The 20,347-nt window shown below is 40.9% G+C and overlaps 1 protein-coding gene across 1 annotated transcript in view; it reads right to left on the bottom strand.

Annotated features, from left to right (window-relative positions):
• Nucleotides 1-539: 539 nt before the first annotated feature.
• pacs1 (phosphofurin acidic cluster sorting protein 1) overlaps nt 540-20,347 on the bottom strand; it is a 60,818-nt gene continuing 41,010 nt past the window's right edge. Inside the window, exons 2-7 of the mRNA XM_008297493.1 lie at nt 16,220-16,307; nt 13,101-13,190; nt 11,137-11,262; nt 3,556-3,700; nt 3,385-3,476; nt 540-814 (exon numbers count right to left, since the gene is read on the bottom strand). Of these exons, the coding sequence (XP_008295715.1) occupies nt 632-814; nt 3,385-3,476; nt 3,556-3,700; nt 11,137-11,262; nt 13,101-13,190; nt 16,220-16,307 (724 nt within the window). The 3' untranslated portion in view covers nt 540-631. The remainder of the gene's footprint in view (nt 815-3,384; nt 3,477-3,555; nt 3,701-11,136; nt 11,263-13,100; nt 13,191-16,219; nt 16,308-20,347) is intronic.

The raw sequence follows: 20,347 nt of genomic DNA, 5'->3' as shown, positions 1-20,347 counted from the left end.
TGTGTGTGTGTGTGTGTTTTCCACCGGCAGCAGTGCAGGTGGTGAGTGTGTGGGTTGTCCACAGGCGGTGGTGTTGAGGTGCAGCAGTGACAGTCCCACTGAGACCTCCATAGGAGCGCTCCATTAATAACCTGCTGAGACAAACTCCTGCTGCTACAAACACACACATGCACATGGACGCACACAATCCAAATACACAGCTTTCCTACTGGCAAATTGCAGGTCAATTGTAATTTTCATGGCTGCGGGTCGTTTTTGTGCGCTGGTCTGGGCCCCTGCTGTGTTTATCTGTGTACATGTGTGCGTGTCCATGCATCTCAGGATGTGGTTAGTGTGATTGCGGGTGCTTGTGGTGACACGTCTCGATGTTTTCCTCCCAGGAAATTGGTCTAAATTGCATGTATCGAGAATGAGAGACAGAAAATGGATTTATAGATAAATCAACAATGTGGGAGAGAGAGAAGAGAAAGAGAGAGGGAGGGATGGATGGATGGAGGGGGAAGAGAGGGAGGGCTGAGAAGGAGGAGAGGTTGAATGAGGTGAGGCAAGAAGGAAGCACAGTGGGAGGGTTGCTGAGTCCAGTCAAATCAAATTTACTTGAAAGGGCCTTTTGCACGAAGCAGGTTTGTCACTACTTGTTTAGCAAACAAGCAGGTAAATAGAAAAAAAAACAAAGAGGGGAAAAAAAAGAAGGGATGAATGAGTGATATGAGGCAAGGACGGCCTTTTTTCTTACTCTGGTGATGGCAGCGTTGGAAGGGAGCTTGCGCCTCGGCTTCTTCTTCCTCACCTCCTCTTCTTCGTCGTACAGATACTGAGAGAAAGAGACAGAAAAAGGTCAAACGGAGGGAGAGAGGTGCAGCAGACACACCAAGGATGAGAGAAAGAGGAGAAAAAGTATGAAAAATGGTGTTTTAAAGGTTAGTTTAAGGTTGTTACAGAAACTGTACGCCCAGTTTTATGGTGGAATTAATGTCCAGCACAAAAAAGGAAAAATCTGTGTATTCACTTCCTACGACGTAAAGAACAACGGCTGCTGTGTTCCTGGTATCTTGGTTAACACCACATTGTGAGGCTTTGTGCTTCCAAATGATTTACAGCTCGCCAAATTTGATTTAAAACACACCGGCAGAATTTTCACTTGGCTTACATTTGGGCTAGTGAGTGTTGCGGGGTTAAAGGATTAGCCCGGATTAGGTTCTGTTTTTGTTGTCCAAAAGCCATTAAAACACATTTCGGTGTTGCACCTGGTAATTTGTGTAATCCATCCCACGTTCAGCGCTGCAGATACACACTAATGCTAAAATCTGCAGTTTAGAAAATAAAAAAAAATCCTCAACAAATACGCTCTTTACTCTTATTTATCAGTGTTTGTTTAAAACTAGTTTAGTATCTTTTGATGTCATTGTGCAGCCGCTGCATCTTTCAGATATAATTGCATTGAAGTCATCAGTGGTACGGCTGTCAGATGATAAAGCAGATGACAAACAGGTACACTGTTGTTTGTGACCACAGACTGGAAGAGGCATTGGAGCCAAAGTAGTGCATTTTTATATTAATTTATTTTATTGGATAATTTTCTTTTTTTAAAATGATACCACTAACCAATAATCAGTGGAGACATACAGTTTTATTTATTCTTTTAAAATGGTCCTGACCCAGTAGTGCTGACCCAAATGCCTTAATGTATCTCCCATTGTCAAGGTAATCAATGTACAAGTCAGTATCTAAAAATCTTGCATTTATTATTAAAGGACAAAAACCCCCATGCCAAAAAGTGCAATAAAAATTTTGGAGAAAAAAGAAAAAAATGAGAGGAGACTTGTTTTACACAAGATTAGAATGAGTTGCATTTGTTTATGCAGAGAGCCAGTAGCTTCATCTAAAGTTGTAAGTAGCTCTGTTGATGACTTAATGCCTTGTGCACCAATTAAAAAATAGATAAACAAAAATTAAAAAATACAGAGACATCCTTATGGACAAAAATGGAACCAAAAATTGCCATAAATATCTTATATATTAATATCATTTTCCACTTTTTTTTTTAAATGATCAGAAAAAGGCTTAATATCCAATAACTAGTGGAGACATACATTTTTATTTATTCTTTTAAAATGGTCCTGACCCAGTGGTGCTGACCCAAATGCCTTAATTTATCTCCCAGCATCAAGGTAATCAATGTACCAATCAGTATTTAAAATTCTGCATTTATTATTTTCATTTACATTTTTTATTGTTTACCAAAAAATTCCAAGTAGCCCATGAAATAAAAAGTAGTACTTCAATGTTATATATTATGCATCATCATTTGTTCTGACTAGTTATTACCAGACAATTAACATGTACTGACACTAGAATGGTGACACGTGACCACATGTTATTCTTAGTAAGTTACATTTACGATGGCAAAATGTGGAAAAAATTCAAGTTAGCCCCTAAGAAGTCAAGTCCCAGACAGGAAACTGGCGTATCATCAATCAACAGCCAGTTTGGCAAATCACCTGAACACTGTGAGTAAACAGCTTCGCCGTCTTCGCTGGCTAATCATCCACCGAATCCCTCAAGTCCAATTTTTGCACTCGGATTCCACCAATGCGTTTGGCTACGTTGCAGTTAGAAAACATGTTTGTTTATTTCCCCATCTGTCTTCTATTTAACAATGTCATCCCCTGTCTCAGATCTCAGCCACTACCTTGGCATTATCATCTGAAACAGAAAAAGTCTGCAACTACGAGAACACGAGCCTCAATGAGCTTCTGACTTCAGCCCAGCTTTGACCTTCTGCTCTCCCTCCTTTCTCAGCTCACTGCTTCCCTCTTGCAGTCAGCCTCCTCACCCCTGAACTGTCTCATCACCCTTTTCTCTCTTTGTCCTCCCTCCTTTCAGCCTTTTCAATCTGGCCTCCTCAGCCTCGTTGCTCCCTTCTTATCTCTGTCTGCTGTCTGTTCGCTCCTTTCAATCTCTCGCCTCGATGGGCGCCGATTCCCCTCACATCCCCCGAGAGCCGCCACTTTTTTCTCTTTCATAATCCGGCGCAGAAGGTAACACAATACAGAAACCACGAGCATTCTGCTGATGCTCGCACCGGTTCGTTTGTGAACTGGGCTCCTGTTCAGTCGAGCACTGCAGCAGAGACGAAGAAAAAAAAATAGAAAAACGACGAAAATGGGGCAAAACCCAATAACCGATTCAGTTTGAGCAAAGAGTCAGCCAGACGCAGACCGACTTTCTCTGTGGTTGCTTTAGATGTGCAATAATAACTTATGTTACATGGATATCGTGAAAAATACTCTTTCAGGGGCACAGAGCTACTTTTGGAGAAATGTGAAGGCAATGTTTGTGCAAGCAAAGTGAGAGAAGCAGACCAGAGGAAGTCGGACACACCTGTCCATGAATGGGGTCATCGCTGCCTTCCTGTTCTGATGAGTAGCTCTCTTCCTCCTCTTCAGAGTAGTTGTCGATGTCTGGGGAACGATCTGGAGAGACACAGAAAGGAGAGCTAAAGAACAGGGACAAAATGATGGAGAGAGAGATGTGATAAGGTGGAGTACACACCAGACATCTTTGCTTTGGGTCCCTCGTGATCGATGGGCTGGCTGGACAGAGAGTAAACTCGGACCTCAGCGACGGGCAGCGAGGCGTCCTTCAGCTGGCTGTGGAGCCCCAGGACCTGGGCGCCCTCGCTGGGGTGCTGCATCACCTTGAGGGAGTGAAAAAACAAGGAGTTGCATTAAATCCGGTCACACAGAGAGTCTGCAACTTCATAAGAAGTTGAACGGTGATGACTTGAACTCCTGTGTTTCAGTTTAAAGAAGACACACTGGAATCTTTAAGGACAAAAAAAGTCTGCATCAAAAAGAATCCATCTGTTTGTTTTCATGATTTCAGTCCTTTAAATGCTGGTTTGATAAGACCACAGTGGATTTCTATGAAAAACCATTTCCATATGATAAATGCTTTAGAGATGAGCAGCAGCACTGATTCTGATGCATTAGTGTTGTTCTGTGCAATGTCAGATTAAAACAAACAAACAAAAAAAACACTCAGGATTTTAAGGACAAAAATCCCCATCCCAAAATGTGCCATAAAAATATTGGGGTGAAAAAAGAAAAAAAGAGAGACTTGTTGAACACAAGATTAGAATGAGTTGCATTTGTTTATGCAGAGATCCAGTAGCTTCATGTAAAGTGTAGGTAGCTCTGTTGATGACTTAATGCCTTGTGCACCAACTTAAAAACTAAACAAATAAATTTAAAAAAAATAAAAAACAAAAAAATACAGAGACCTCCTTAAGGACAAAAATGCCAAGTAATATCAAAAAAATTGCCATACAAATCTTATAAAATATTATTATTTTCCACTTTCACAAGATATATTTTAACCAGCATCAGTCCTGATAATAAAAGCTAAATATTCATACATTTTTAGGATTTTAACCTTTGAAAAAAACGTGATAATTTTACCATGTAATACACACTAAAGGGCATTTTTAAATTGTCACTGTCTGGAATATATATATATATTAATGATGAGCAAAAGCACTGATTGTGTCAAAAAGAAAAACATTGAAAAAGGAGGGGAAAAGGGAGAAGATGTCCAACAATAAAAACAATTAAAAAAAAAAAACTAATTCTCATTCTTCACAAATTTAAGAAAAAATAAAAAATAAATGTTACGCTGTTGTCAGACGTGATGTAGCTCTAAAAATCAAGAAAAAAAATCATATTTAAAGTTTCATTAATCTCATTTCAGCTCACCATCCGTGGGATGTATAGAAAAGGGGTTTATTTGATTTCTGTAATTCAGAAAGATGCAGATTTCCAACCATTTTTTTTGCTTTTGTTTTAAATTTCTGACTCAGACTCCAAACTTGTGCCCATATGCGATTTGAATAAAACCCCGTCATGCTCTAACAAGCAACTGTTTTCCCAGATGAGATGCGTGTGAATGCCAAAACAGCAGAATGCTAATAAAACGAGAACGCTGAAGGAACGTCCAAGTCAGATGCATAAACTTTGAACAGACACGTTGACGAGGGATCAGCTTATTTCAGTCGTGGCTCTCTTGTGCACAGCCGGGACGAACGCTGGACATCGCGTCGTTCAAACAGCATTAGAGGAGGATATGAGAGGCGATAGAGATCAGAAGGAAGGCTCTGCAGAGGAGTGAATGATGATACACAAGGAGAGGAGGGAGGGGGAGAAATGAACAAAGACGGCAATCAGGGATCAACAAAGCCAGACAGAGGGACCGTGAACGTGTGAGACGGTCGTTTGTCTCTGCAGCAGAAAGCATGCCGTCTCCTGTGTGCGTTTGTGTATCTGACTGAGCGACATCCAGCCTCTCTCAGCAGTCTGGTCACACTCAGGCGGTTAATGAAGTCTGAGCAGCTTATTACGGAGACGGCCTCAGCCACACATTACACAGAGACACATTACTGCTTCACATCCATTCACTTGGCAAAGGTTCAGCTGACTCACTTCAGATGTTTCATGCTCCTGCTAGCTCTGTGAAGCTCCGTGCAGCTGATAATTTAACCATTTTCCAGCCAGAAAAACAATTATGCAAATCCGACAAACAGCACGAAGGCGCAATATGCATATTTAATGAGACGCACTGATGTAATTTGATAGTTTTGTTTTGTGTTTTTTTTTTTATCTCGCCAATTTTCCTCATGAAGACACTAAACCCGGTGATGGATTTACTGCAGGTTCTTCTCTGAAATGCTGCCGCAGCTTTTAAAAATCTATTAAAAAGCGCTTGCAGAGTTAAACTACTGCAACGACTGAAGGGATGCATCATGCTGAACAACATGGAGCGAATTCTTTCTTAAAGGATGCTTTTATCACAAAGGTAAACACAGCATGTCAGCCAGACTGTCTTCACTTTCAAACTCTCGATGGGAGAGAAACAGCAAAATAAAAGTTGGGCTGAATGGAGTAATGATTTATGCATTAAGTCATGCTGGGAAAATGCAATAAATGTGTTAAAATTAAGTATAAAAAAACGGACACTGCAACCTGATTTTAATGTTTTTTTAAAAGGAAATGCGAGAACACAGGGACCAGAGGGCATCGCTGACTACAATCGTTATGGCTATTGATTTCAAAAAGAAATAAAATCACACCAATGTCACCCCTTTTGAAAGTCTGACTAAAATGAATCTTGCTGTCTGTATTTCTCAATATTGTAAAAGCACAATAAACCACAAAGGCATTCTAAACTCTGGCCTTTCTATGTAACCTCCCTTACTTTCACATCTTGCAGAAACAGCGCGTCTTTAAAGGTGACTTCATGGTGCTGCTTGAAATAATATCAGTTGTTGCATCAGATCTTTTAACAGCCTCCCCGCATCCATGACATCACATAAAACCTGCAAGTGGAAGTGGATTAAAGGACCACTTTGAAGCCAGACTTTCACTTTTCAGAGAAGAAATAGAAATAACCGTCTGTAAACCTCTTCATGGTCTCATCCCTACATATATCTCAGACGTTTACAGCCCCACCAGACCCCTCAGATGCTCTGACTGAACCCCAAATGAGTGGTTTTTTGGCTCCTGTCACATTTTTATTCACTGTGGACTCATGCTACACCGTAACACAAAGTTCTGCACCTCTATGGAAACAGCACAACAGTGGCTGGAACTAAAGACAACTCAGAAATGTTTCTTGTGCAGTAAGACAGTTATAAAGGCAGAAATCATACAAAATGTAAAGTTAGATTTTAATTTATTTGATTATATGTTTTACAATAATTTCAAAAATCTCACAGGCGATACACACACTGGAAGAAAATCGAGTCTCCACGTGCAAAGATACTGAACTATTTGCATTTTTGCAGCCTCTACAAACGAGGCTTCTTCTGTTTTTTTGCTCTGCACATCAGCTCCACAAAGCTGATTCACCATGCTCAATGTGTCCTCCAACAACTGGCTGCCAACTTGCTCCTCTGTACACTGTTTTTGAGCCATGCTGCATTTATATGAACTGCTCAAGTATGTTTTACTCTCCTCTTAATCTCTCTTATCACCACCTTTACTCTGTGTGGGCACAACCTGCAGTTAAGCTGAATGATCCATGAATTTTTGTCACAGCTGAGTCAAACGTGACTTTTCAGTTAAACTGAAGATCACAGGCTTATCAGGTTTTTACAGGATCTGATGGATTTTTTATTTTTAAACAAAACATGTCCAATAAGTGATTTTAATGAGACATCACGATATTAATCAGGGGGTTTGTTAATTTTCCTGATGGAACTCCATATCACACACAATTCATTTAAAAACTGTCAGAAAGTTGAAAATCTGTTGATTTTTTCTATTTTTACTGTTTCTGGCTCTGATAAATGCTGTAATTTTAACAATTTTATAACCTACCTGTAACTACCAGCTGGCAGGTTTTGTGCTTCACAGGGTTAACAGATGATGATTAACTGAATAGCAGAGATGTGCTTTTTTTTACCCCCACTGATAGAATGACTACATGCTCACGCTGAATCCCACTTTAAATACATTGGTGGTCATAAAAAGTGCATTAAGTTGTAATTTCACATTTAGTTTAGGTGACATTTGCAATCTTTATGTGATAGTTTTATGAAATGAAACATTCATGGCTGACATGTAGACAGAAGCCCTCAAGCTGCTCCAGTTAATCATTTAAAAAGAAAAACTGAATGAAAAGTTCACCCGGTAGCCTCCTGACATTAGCAAGGGATGAATGCAGCTCCTACAGATTGTGCTTATTGGGATGAAAGTAAAAGCTGATGCAATGTTAAAGCATCTCCTGTTCAAAATAAATGTTACTTTTGTTATTTGCTTAGTTCGTTTGCATCACAATGCAGTTTTAAGGGTGATTAACCTTCCCTGAAATGCACACTGTGTTTACCACAGGAACTTATCTTGTAATAAATTAGTCATTTCTGGCTTTAATCGCCAAATATTTGTTCTCTTTAGCATCTTAAATCTGATGATCTACTGTTTGTTTTTATCATATATGATGCTAAAAGACATACTGAGGAAATACGACTTATCAGCTAAGTATTAGACAATAAAAATACTTGTTTGTGTGCCACAAATGAAGATGATTGTGTCTTTACAGTCACAACATTTTTGGAATATCTGAACGGGTTCAACAGTTCATCCTCTTTCCTCCAACTTGCTGGGTCAGTGGAAACTACCTGTCATATTAGAAGAAGCACAATGCCATCAAAATGACATTTCTTTGCGACTCTGAGAGGCCCGTGCGTGTGCCCTGTAGCGCATTATTTTTCTGACACACGCAGGGCTTTAGGTAGAATATGCCAACATGGCTCTTTCTGCGGGGACTTTCACTGTGGCTCTGAAGGAAATGAGTTTGAACCTTTGGTGCGGATGAGTCTGCATTTGTGTCCTTTGCCCTTTGTGAAGCACTTTGCAGTGAACCTGTCCGTTGCAGGAGCTTCATGAATAAAATTTGACTTTATTTTACATGCTGGGACGCTCTTCTGCAGCCAGCAGGCAGCAGAATAACAGCTGAAGCGCTGCAGTCTGACTTAAGGTTGATCAGCTCATTCAACTGTTGCATTTGGTTCAATTTGCGCCGAATAAGATGCTCAGCTAACTTTTAAAGACCAAACCCACTTCTTGATTAAGCTATTTATGAGCATTTCTCTCCATAAAGTATTTTCTGGTGAGCCAGTTTGTTCAAAGTGTTTTATTCTGTAAATAACTGTCACCAGGAATTCACAGAGCACAAGGAGCGTCCACATGTCCTCACACATAGCATAAATCTCAGCCCTCTTAAAACAGATTCATATTGTGAGAGGCAGAGAATGCGAGGAGCTTTTGGCAGAAGAGGCTACAATTTAATTGGACATTTGATTTATGGCGACATTTATGTCGACTTGGAAGAGAACTTTGGGCCAAAGATCGGAATCCGACGTCTGATTCGAAAGTGCACTCGCTTGAATTGAGTTGAGATGAAGGTTAAATGAAGGGTAGCCTGGAATAAAGTTTCGAGCGGCATCACTGTGAATTAATTTTCTAAATGATGAGGGAGGGATATGAAAGAATAGATGTGCATGAAAATGAAAGGCAGCGGCGACAAGAGAAGACCACCCCTATTATTCTGCTAGATATTAGGTTAGAAAGCGCTTTGCGAGGACACGCTGTGAAATGAAGCCGAGCTGAGATTGGATTTAAGGAGAGAGCAGAAGCTCCATGTTTAGGGAAATGAGCCTGTGACCGGTAGTTTGTAGGGTCAACGGTCCAGATCCGCCGGGACATTCGTCTGGTTGCGGAGGATGAGACTCTGCTGACTCGACAGCTCACAGCTGACGTGCCCTCAAACATGCAGCTTAACCTCCATCTGCTGCTGTGGAGGAGCTCAGTGCTGGAAACACACATTTGGACTGAGAAACTTTCCCTCCACTAATGAGTCGACTCAAGATTCAACCACTTGCCTGGCTGATATTAAAAAATGAACTTTAATTTACTTCAGATTCATCAGAGTCGCGCTCCGCACTGCTCTGAGGAAGACAAGCGACTAAAGCGAGAGACTGTTGAAGAAGAGCAGGAAACAAAGTGTTATTTGTTTCCACATGTTGCCTCATTAGTCTGTAATTTAAAAGGGTCTTGGCTGTTTGTTTCAAAGACACACTTTGTTTTAAAATGTTACTCAAAAGTTGTGTTCTCTTCTGCATGAGATCAATAAACTGCACTAAATTATACAAAACCAGGTTTTCTGGTAACGCTCAGAGTTCACACACACGCCATCAGTCAGGGCTGCAGCAAGCAATTATTTTCATTAATGAATATTCTAACGATGATTCTCTCTGGTAAATCTAGGGGAAGCAATATTTTTTTATGTTTCGCTCCTGTCACATTTTTAATCCCTGTGGGCTCATTAGTAATTGCAATAGAAATTCCTGCACCTTTATGGAAACAACATGATGCTGGCTAGAAGTAGAGAACTTGAAAATGTTTTCTATGTAGCATCAAAATTAATGATGAATTACTTTCATTATTTATTTTAGGAAAATGTAAAAGCCTATCTGTGTCCACAGGGGTCATCAATACTGAAAACCAAATGTCTCCCTTCACACTGTAGATATCGTACTACTCACACTTTTATTATCATGTTGACATATTTGTCTTCTATCTGCTATGTGTAGCACAGCCTGCAGTTCAACTGAAAACCAATGAACTGGCTGCAGCTGAGTCACTAAAGGCTTCTCATTTGCAAAAGGAAGCACAGATTTATTTTTAATTTTTAATTTAATTTTTTTTTTTACAGAATCTGGTTGTTGCAAATTGTATATTTATGGCACTTTTGTTAAAATTAGCAAAGTCAAATAAAGTAATTTAAATAAATGAAAAAAAAAATCACAGGTTTTATGTAAGATTTGGTTAATATGTATTAATATGTATATGTATATATGTATGTATATATATTAATATGTTAATATTCCTGACAAAATCTAAGTTACACATGATTGGCTCAAGGTCTATTGGAAATTCCCACAGTTCTTTCTGTTTTAACAGGATCTCCCTCTGATAAACGGAGCAATTTTGGCCAATTTTTAAAAATAAAACAGCTTTCAAACTCACCAGAGTTTAGTGGTTTAGAGGGTCAATCGATGAATTGTACTGAAACTTCCCACAAATTGTGGGAAACAGCCACCACAATGGCAATTTATTCATGAGTTTAGTTTTTCATAGGAACAGTTGATTTCTGAACTGTTGATTAAATTATTGAATAAAGGACGAATGATTTCAGCGCCACTTGCAGTAACAAATAGATAAAGAGAAAATTGGGGGTCACACAAACAGCTGGATCACAGAGCATCTGAAAATGGGATTTTTCAAAATCTGATTCAAGAAACTTTAATCAGATAATTTCTATCTATAATACACAAAAGACATGATGAATTTAAGCCCAATTGTCTCTTTTTCTTAACAGGAAAACTTCACTGGTTCCTCCTAAAAGCTACGAGAGCACAACGTTCACTTATGTTCTCACGGGCTTCTAAAAGGCCTTTCAAGAAAACAGAACTGCAGAGGAAGGTGTTTGGTTTAAACTTCACATCACAGCTTTTCTAAGGCTCATCATTGCTGTTGCTTTCCAGCGTTGACACAGTTAGGACAAAAACAGTCTTACCTCGGCCATGTTGATGAGCCCCAGAGCCAGCGTCTTGTAGCCCAGGATGGTCCGGTTCTTGTATCGCTTCCGCCGCTGCAGCATGATCTGAAGCTTGTTGGCGTCCCTCTTCAGGAAGTGTGGGTACTGCAAATACAAAACACAACACTTTAGCAAACACACGCACGGACACCGAAACAGCTGACAGGTGGGTGATGAATTGTTAGATGGGTCCAGGCTGTTGAAGAAATGACATTTGTTTGTCAGGTCTTGATAATGAGACTGATATAAATGGCTTGTTGTATAAGGCATTCGCACCCGCTGACCTGTCTCTGGCATCCCCAAGTGTCAAACCACTTAGTCACATCCGAACCATGACATAACCCATCATTAAGGATCTCACCGGCTGCACTATAAATGGAACAAAACTGGCTCCTGTGACAATGTTCAAAGCTATGAAATGATTCAGCTCTTCCTCTCTGCAGTGCTGCTGCTGCTGCTGCTGCTGTAGAAAGTCTTATGTATAATGTATAATGTCTGGCTCGGTGCACTCGGTAAGATACGGAGATACAGAGAGAGAAATTCCCTGACCTTTTAGCAGCGTTTAGAATCGTGGAAATCGGAAAGGATGATTTAGAGCAGAAGAAACCCTATTGGGAATTATATTAACCTTCCTCTGCCTGGATGCACAAGGAAAGCTAATATTAGTGTGTGTGTGTACAGCTGATGAATGCAGGGTCGATGTTTGCTACACGCAACATCTCTGCGCCTACACGTCAGTGGACAGACGGATAGGAAAACTTTACCCACAGCAGTAAAAATATGAGCATCGTCAGAGAACTGATGCAAAAGCAGAACCGAGCTGAATATTTTTACGCGCTTCAGGTTATTGCCTTGCTGGAATAGTCTCCCATATGTTCTTTATACTTTGCTGTGGACATTTTACCCTCTACCTCTATAAGCCTCCTGCTGCCGAGGAGCGTCCTCACATCATGATGCTGCCACCGCCATGCTTCACATAGCATCTAGTGTGACGGCAATAAAGCTAGGTTTCCATTTGAGTTTCTCACAGGCCTTCTGGTGAACTATATCAGGTAGTAGTTGTTGTATGCAGTCTCTGAAGCTTCTAACTTCTTTAGAGGAGTCACAAGTCTCTTCTCTTTCTTCACTCAGCTTTTAAAGACGGTCACTCGAGGCAGATTCTTTCCATTTCTTAATGAAGGACTGGACTGAACTCCAACGGGATGCTCAGTGGCTGGAAATCTTCTCGTAACCATCCCCTGACTTATGCTTTTCAATAACCTTTTCACACAGTTACTTGAAGTGTTCTTTTGTCTTGATGGTGTAATTATACGTAGGCGTACTTATTCACCAGTGACTTGACATTCAAGACTGGCGTCTTTATGCTACAATCCCTTAAGACGCGTCCATTTTATTATTGTGGCCCACGATTAATTTGCTGTGGATTATGACACTTACATTGTCTTCATTATTTTGTGATAAATTGAATTAACGTTGGGAAAATCAGCTTTGAAAGGAGGAACTGCATGCGTTTCCTTACAACAGGGGCTCTTAAATGGTTCACTGTGACCGTTATGCACAACAGCAAGGGTTGTTTTTAGCCATGACAGTGCATTAATATAAAAACTACCTCAATTTTTTTATTCCTGATATTTTTTTCCCCCATATTTTGCTCTTTCAGTTAACTTTTTCTAATTCAAAATGCACATAAAAGTACATCATGGAAATATGGCTTATGAGGTAGATGTTTGTGTTTTTGAGTGACATGTCTCAGCATACATTGGATTGATTGCTATGAGACTAATACAGACGTTCTTGTTCTTTATTTCAGGTACAGTGTGCAGCGGGGTCGTTTTGAGTTTAGTGCAATTGTGGCTGTTTTCTGTATAAACAGAACACACGAGCAAAATTACTGTTGGGCTGTGACTGGCAGGCCCCTGACCTCTCTGAACCTTTGTCTGTACCTGCAGGGAGAAGGTGAGCTGCAAGTCCGTCTCCGTCAGTCCGGCTGAAGACAGCAGGATCTCATTGGAGCGCAGGATCCGCTTGGAGCCCTGAGGAGGCGACAGAGGGAGGACCGACAGTGAGCGATGACAAAAGAACACACCATCGTGAGAGCGGCAGAAAGACAGCGAGGAAACATGGAAAGATGACTGCTGGCGTGCCCCGGCTACCTCCAGCAGAGTCAAAACAATGAAGCCTCATCAGCCACACACAGCGAGAGGAGCGTAGGAGCGAAGCCGGCCCAGAAAGGAGGAGGAGGAGGAGGAGAGGAAACTGACAGATCGGAGGGAGCGGGGAGGGGAGGGCTGAGCAAGCGGCGGCGGCGGCGGCGGCATGGAAAAAGAATTAAAACAGCTTAAAGTGCATTATGTGCCAGAAACAGCAGAGAAGTTATTGGTTTACTTAGATTGAGAACAAGATGAAGACAATCAGGAGTGAAAACAAGCCAAGGAGCAGAAACTGGGAGTTGAGCCACAGCATTAAAATGAGCTCTAAACATCTTAAATGTGGAATAGCGGCAGACACACACTGCCAAACACAGTGAGGAAGTCATTCATGCTCATTTTAACTAACTTGGCTTCCTGTGCTGCCAGAAAGCTGTCAAATGATCAACCAGTGGACTTTTCAAACCAGAAGTTGACAGCATCACTGCTGCCCTCAATTATAAAGGAGAAGTAATGCGGACGGCACGGCTGTGGAGGAGTCTCAGAAAGTCATTCGGCTGTAAAAAAGAAGAGGAAGCGTGTCCAGATCCGATGACCTGACTCGACAAAACAATGAACTACTTTACAGAACTCCAAAAAAAAAAAGTAAAACGGCTCCTTTTTAGGTTTACTCAGCAACATTTCACCGGTCCACTGATTCGGTTCATTCAATCAAAGCAACATTCAAGTCTTTAAGTCCTATAATACAATTGTGCTGATTAAAGCCACATAATTGCTGAAATAAAGCTGACTTAGAGAAACTGTTGACTCAGTCACCATTAGGGCTTTATTTATTTCCAGGAACACTTACTAATGTAGATTTTGTCGTCTCACTGAGCTGTTTGTGCGGCATTCACGCGATCAATCAACATTGACTTCAACTACTGCTGCCATTTTTGTTTGCTTATAAACTCGGGTTTAAAAGGCTTTAAAATCGGTGCTATCGCTGATACTGTTATTATTGATTCCTATTTTTAGGATCACAGAGATGCGAACATTTACAAAGTGTGATCAAACATTTGGGGGATGCAATGGTGTGCGTGTGTGGACTGCATCCCGGCCACACGGTCAGTAATCAGGAGACGGCGGGGCTCTTCACTATCAACAGCGAGACATCTGTTCCATGTTTTTGTGAGCACTTGCAGGTGCCTTTTTTTGAAATTTCTCCATGAAGTGGAGCAGAGAAGTCAGTCAGCAGCCGCGGATGAACCGACTGTCAACTGAGAGTTGGGTCTGTGGCATCGACAGAAGAAACAGCAGCTTTGACAGCGTAAGAGTCTCTAAAACCAGACAAGGCACATCGACTTAGAGTGCACCGGGAGCATGTCCGTTGCTTAATTCAACATGCCCTGTGAATTCGTTCCCCAGGGCCGGACTGTCAAGGCAGAGTTCTACTGTAACTTCCTCAGGTGGGAGAGAAAATGACCTGAACTATGATGTTTTTTGGCCACAGCAGCACCACGTATTCACTAGATTTGGCTCCCCGGGACATTTCTTCCTCTCCAAAATGAAATCCAAGTTGAACGGTTTCTGTTTGAACACAGTTTGTCAGATTCAGGGCTTATCGTAGATGGTGCACGACATGTTTCCATAACAGGATTACCTTGGAGTGTTACAAATGTGGCAGAAGCACTGGGAGCAGTGCATCACTTCAACAAGGAGGGCGGCTTCAATTAAAGCCACGTTTACATATAGCCGGGTATTTACAAAAACGCATCTACGTTCTCAAAAATAACATCGTTCACATTAGATTGTTTTCAAAATTCGTTTAAACAAACCCGCATAAACATGTCGTTAAGAGCTGCTATGAGCTGCCAAACCTATAGGGGGCAGTGTAACGAGAAGCATAAAGCCATGCCAGCCAATCAGAATCTTGGGAAAAACCCAACAAACGAATGGCGCGAACTACTTCCTGTTACTTCAACGATAACGGCGCAAGGGTCGTTTGGACCGACAGAGACGTGGAGCTACTCCTCAATGTGGTGTTGAAGAACAAAACAAGTAAAATATCTGAGAATATTGAATTTCTATCAAAGTAGCCAAACTGTAAACATGGTCGCACACACATGATGGTGATGACGTCAAACTTCGTCTTCTTCCGTCTGCATGCAAACGTAAAGATGGAGTTTTTCCAAATCTCCACTTTTTTTTTTAGATATGATTGTTTTTGGTGACTTGTAGCTTCGTTTCGGTGTAAACCAAAGGCCCAAACGCACTGAAACATCACCGTTTTTGCTACGTGTAAACAGGGCCTCAATCAGCTGTCAATTTCAACGTTTTAAGCCGTGGCTGAATTTTTTGATCACACCTCCTAAATGTAATTTTTAAGATGATGCTCTAGTTTTGATCCACATTTTCTTTCTCGTTCAAGAACATCATACAGCAATTCAAACAGGAAAGGGTTAAAAAAATAAAAATAAAAGTAAGGACAATACATGGATTGAGAACATCTTCCACAATAAAGGGACTTCCGCTGGAGCATTTTTGGAAAGACATTTGCTTTACATGCTCAGTTCTAGTTATTACAAGCATATCTGCAGCTGCCTGAAAATTGATTCTCACAGCCATTATGGGGTAAGGCAACCCTACAGAAAACACAAAAGGAACAGATGTGACAGCTGAATACATCAAGACAAAAACAACAACACAAGAAGCAAAAAAAAAAAAAAAAAAGAAGCATGCTGGAAATCAGCTTCACCACATCAGACCAGATCATCTTTTTTCCACACGATCTCGGAGGAGCAGAATTATATTTTTTGAACTCGATCCATTTCAGCTGCAGCTGGCTGTAGTTACCTAAAACCTTTCCACCCACTGCTGCTGCCGTTAGTTACATTTTGCTCGCTTCGCTGTGCTTCCCCGGAGATGTCTCATACCTGCAGTTTGACGGCGATGACCACTGAAGTGAGGTCTTTATCCAGCTCCTTCAGCATGATCAGCTTCTTCAGGGTCAGGTTGAACAGCCTGCAGGAAACACACACACACAGAAGGACACTAAAATTAGATTCAGTGCCCACATGGTGCCTCGCCCTCTGTTCACGGTACAAGCGAAATGATCAACAAGTCATGAGAGATCCATTTGTTCCCCGCAGCGATGAGGTGCCGTGACTGGCCTCGGCGTGGACAGCTTACAAGCTGCCGGGGAGGAAAAGCCGACCGCTGCCGACTGTCTCAAAGCTCCTATTGTGCTTTAATTACTCTGCTAATGCTGTGATGAACAATACCCGCGCCTATAAAGTGCTGAATTAATAAGGATCTCAATTTTTAATTAAAAGACAACCGAAGAAATGGATTTGAAAAATTCAGACGTGATTGAATTTGCCTTTACGCCGAACTCTGCTGGTGAAAGTGGAAGAAGCCGACATCTTTTCCTCCACATCAGAGTAAAGCACGACGTCAAAAAGACGATTGCAGGTGTCAAAAATCATCCTCTAACTTAAAGACTTGACTCCAAAAATGGTCACTAGTGTTCATATATCAGCCTCTTTTAAATAAATGAGCTTCTCTCTCTCATAACTTAGGAGGTGGAAGTGATGGTTGAAGGAAACAGCTGAAGTTTGGGCCAAAAAAGGTTTAGCTTTTAGTACATGGTGATATTGTTAAGAATAAGAACCAGTGGCTACGATTCGAGCAGCCCTCCCATGTCGGATTTATGTCACTGATAAAGAAAACAGTTTATGCATAGATTTATAGAAACCGTGGCCACAAACAATCAAACAAACCAATAAATAAACTCAGATTGGTCGCACTACAAAAACTCTACAATATACAAATTGATCTTTTATTCTATTTCTCATTGTTTAACTCCTGTCTTGCTCCTGGCTCATTTTTCTTCATTGTGGGCTCATTTTTTTTTAGTGCAATAAAAAGTCTTGCACCTCTAAGGAAACAGAACAACCGTGACTGAAAGTAGAGAGAATTTAAAAATGTGGTTTGAGCAGTAAAACCCACATATACTGCAATAAATCATAAAAGAAATCAAGTTGGATTTCATTAACAGATTCTGCAGGCAATCAAAGTATTTTTTTTTCTTTTTTTTAATTTCCAAAAACAGAATCTAGTTATTGCAAATTGTTTATTTTGGGAAACATTTTAAATGAGGCTTGCAGAATGAAGTGATTTTGATGAAAAATCACGATTTTAATCTGACATTTGGTTACGTTTTCTGGCAAAGCAGCACATCACGTAACAGATGCGTAGTTTCAGGAATGTCAGACAGTTGAACATTAGTTGATTCCTTCTGCTTTACAGTTTCTTCTTCTGATAAATGGTGTAATTTTGACGATTATTTTTAAAAAGACAACATCACCAGCAGGTTTTGGGGTTCAGAAGGTTAAAGCACATGCAAGTAAATGTGTATATTACAAGATAAACACCAGTTTATGTGTCATTCTCTTGCTGCTCCATCCTCACTTCCTCTCTCTCCAGAGGCCTGATTCTCAGACACAATCACTTGAATTGTTCCAGACACTGAATAAGGTGAATCTAAAACGAGACGCGGCTTTAAAAGATGCATTTAGTGCAGCTATGTGTTTTATCTGACGCCGAGATGCTAAAAAAAGATTCAATCCAGCCCACAATGGGACTGGAAATGGTTTTCTATTTTTATAAAAGTTAAAATTGTCTTTTTGTCCGACTGAAGCCAACATTTACGTCAGCGTGTGCGACAAAATTATACTGGACGTCTTCCATTTGAGAGGCACAGAGTCTGTAAAAGTTGAACCTCATCCACATGTTTCCTAAAGCGAACAGACGCAAAGCAGATGCACAGACAGAAACAGTTCAGAAATACAAGACGAGAAGCACTTAAAGGGCTGAAATTGAATCAGAGAAAAGACACACACATCACACCCAAACAGCAGCTGTGCAGCCAGGGGTCAGTCTGTTCAATAATTCATCTCCGGGGCTCAAGAAAAGGAAAGCGAACCGCTAGGATGGACCAGTCGGGAAATAGAGAAACGAAAAAAAAACAACAACAAAGATGCAGAAAGAACATCATGTAACAGAATAATATGCAGAAGACAGACAGGCTGACAAAAGACCAGAGAGACAGAGAGAAAAAAAGACAACAAAAAGAAAATGACAAACAAAAATAGAGATGTAAAAAGAGCCGTGAATGCAGAGGGGAGGAAACGACAGGCAGTCAGACAAAAAGAGGGGAGACAGAGAGAGGGAGGGAGGGCGAGACGTGAAAATCGAGGGAGACATCAACGGAGAGAATAGAGATGTGGCGATGACAGAGGCTGACACAATGTGTTGAGAAAGAGATGAACTGTCTGACACTGTGAGGAGAAAAAAGAAAAAGGGGGCAGTTGGATGTAAAAAGCCGTCCATAACGCTGCACATGTGGTCGTAGGTGACAGAAATAAAAGCAGAAACCAACAGAATCAAGAAAAATCACCAAATCCCTGCCTGGATCAATACACCAGACAGGATGGAGGCTACACAAAGTGCAGCTACACAAACACACACACACACTCAAACTTCTCTCCTAATGACAACTATAAAGATTAAAGGCAGCCAGAGTGGACAGAAAAATTGCACTCTTGGTCCAGACACACCTCTCTGCCCTCTCATCCCACCTGAACCATCCACCATCTCCACCCCACTCTGCTGCCTTTCATCTTTCTTCAAGTGCTCCCATCCCGAACAGCGAAGCGGACAAGTGGCCTCGGCTGCTGATGCAACTGCCGGAAAAACTCGGCGGCGACAAACACGGCGAGGCCTTTTCTCCTCAATCCCAAGGCTTTCCACGGCACACAAGATCAAAGTGGCCAGGAGAGGCTAAACCTATGAATAATAACAAATCTTGTTCTTTTTTTTTTTCTCTCACACAGAAAGCGCAGCTAAGTGCAGCTTTCTGCTTGCACCTGCTGGATGTGAGTGGAATGAATCAAGGTGGAGAGGAAGGCAGAAGAGGCCCGGTGCCAGGGGTCGATTTGGGATGGGACTGAAGCACCTGAGGCAAGCCATTAGGGAGGCGAGGGGAGAAAATAGATGGACGGACGGAGGAGAGAGGAAAAACACAGCGCTGGGAGAACGCAACAGTGTGACTTTTGCACTGTTGCTTTTCAAAATCAACCCACCTGTGGGTTTTAAGAGCATGTGGTTTTTCAAAAAGACACGTCACAATTACACCATTTACCCGAGAAAGATGGCCAGAAAGGGTTTTCAGCTCTCAGACAGTCTTGAACTAATCATGTGCTACTTGCAGGCTAGTTGGAAAAACTAAGTTACTAGTTAAGAGATCCAGTAAAAAATTAAGGGACTTTTAGGTTGAACTGCAGGTTGTGTAGTTTACATAAAACAGAAAGGATGAAAGAAGGTATTAAGCAACAAAATGAAAGCAGAGGAGCAAACTGTCAGGATGTTGTTGGAGGATACATTCAGCTTGGTGAATTATCTTCCTACACTTGATGTGCAAACTACAGCAAAAAATGGTTGAGGCTGCAAAAATGGAAATAGGTGAATATCTAGCCACCTTTTTTTTAATGGTACCACCTGTGGACGCTTAGAAAAATGTTGCACACATGTTTTCCATTTTTTGTGAAACTAATATTCACAGAAACTCAGCTTTCATTGTTATGTTTTTTATAGTTTATGGTGTTCAAACTACACAAAACTGATATTTTTGAGTTCTCTCTGCTCCTAGTCATGGTTGTGCTGTTTCCATTAAGGTGCAGCGATTTATACTGCCTTAAAAAATGAGCCCACAGCGAGTTGAAATGTGACAGGAGCCACAAAAACTGCTTGATGTTTGAAAGGTTAAACATTACGAAACAGGATAAAAGATAACTTCACAAAATGTAGAAGTGTTGTGGTTTTATTTTGAAACACAACCTGAGTACAAAGTCAAATCCTTTATAAGGATCTCCTAGCAATATGAGGGTATTGTCCTTAATTACACTAATGCAAACACAATTATTGCAGTAGTTAGTGCTGCTATAATACTGGAGGTTGGTATGTGACCAAATCAAGGATTTCAGGGACTCCATAAAAAAATA

Source organism: Stegastes partitus, unplaced genomic scaffold (assembly GCF_000690725.1).
Source record: "Stegastes partitus isolate 25-593 unplaced genomic scaffold, Stegastes_partitus-1.0.2 Scaffold1224, whole genome shotgun sequence".
Taxonomy (NCBI): domain Eukaryota; kingdom Metazoa; phylum Chordata; class Actinopteri; family Pomacentridae; genus Stegastes; species Stegastes partitus.
Note: the sequence above shows the minus strand (reverse complement) of the source record. Positions and strands in the feature narration are given on the sequence as shown.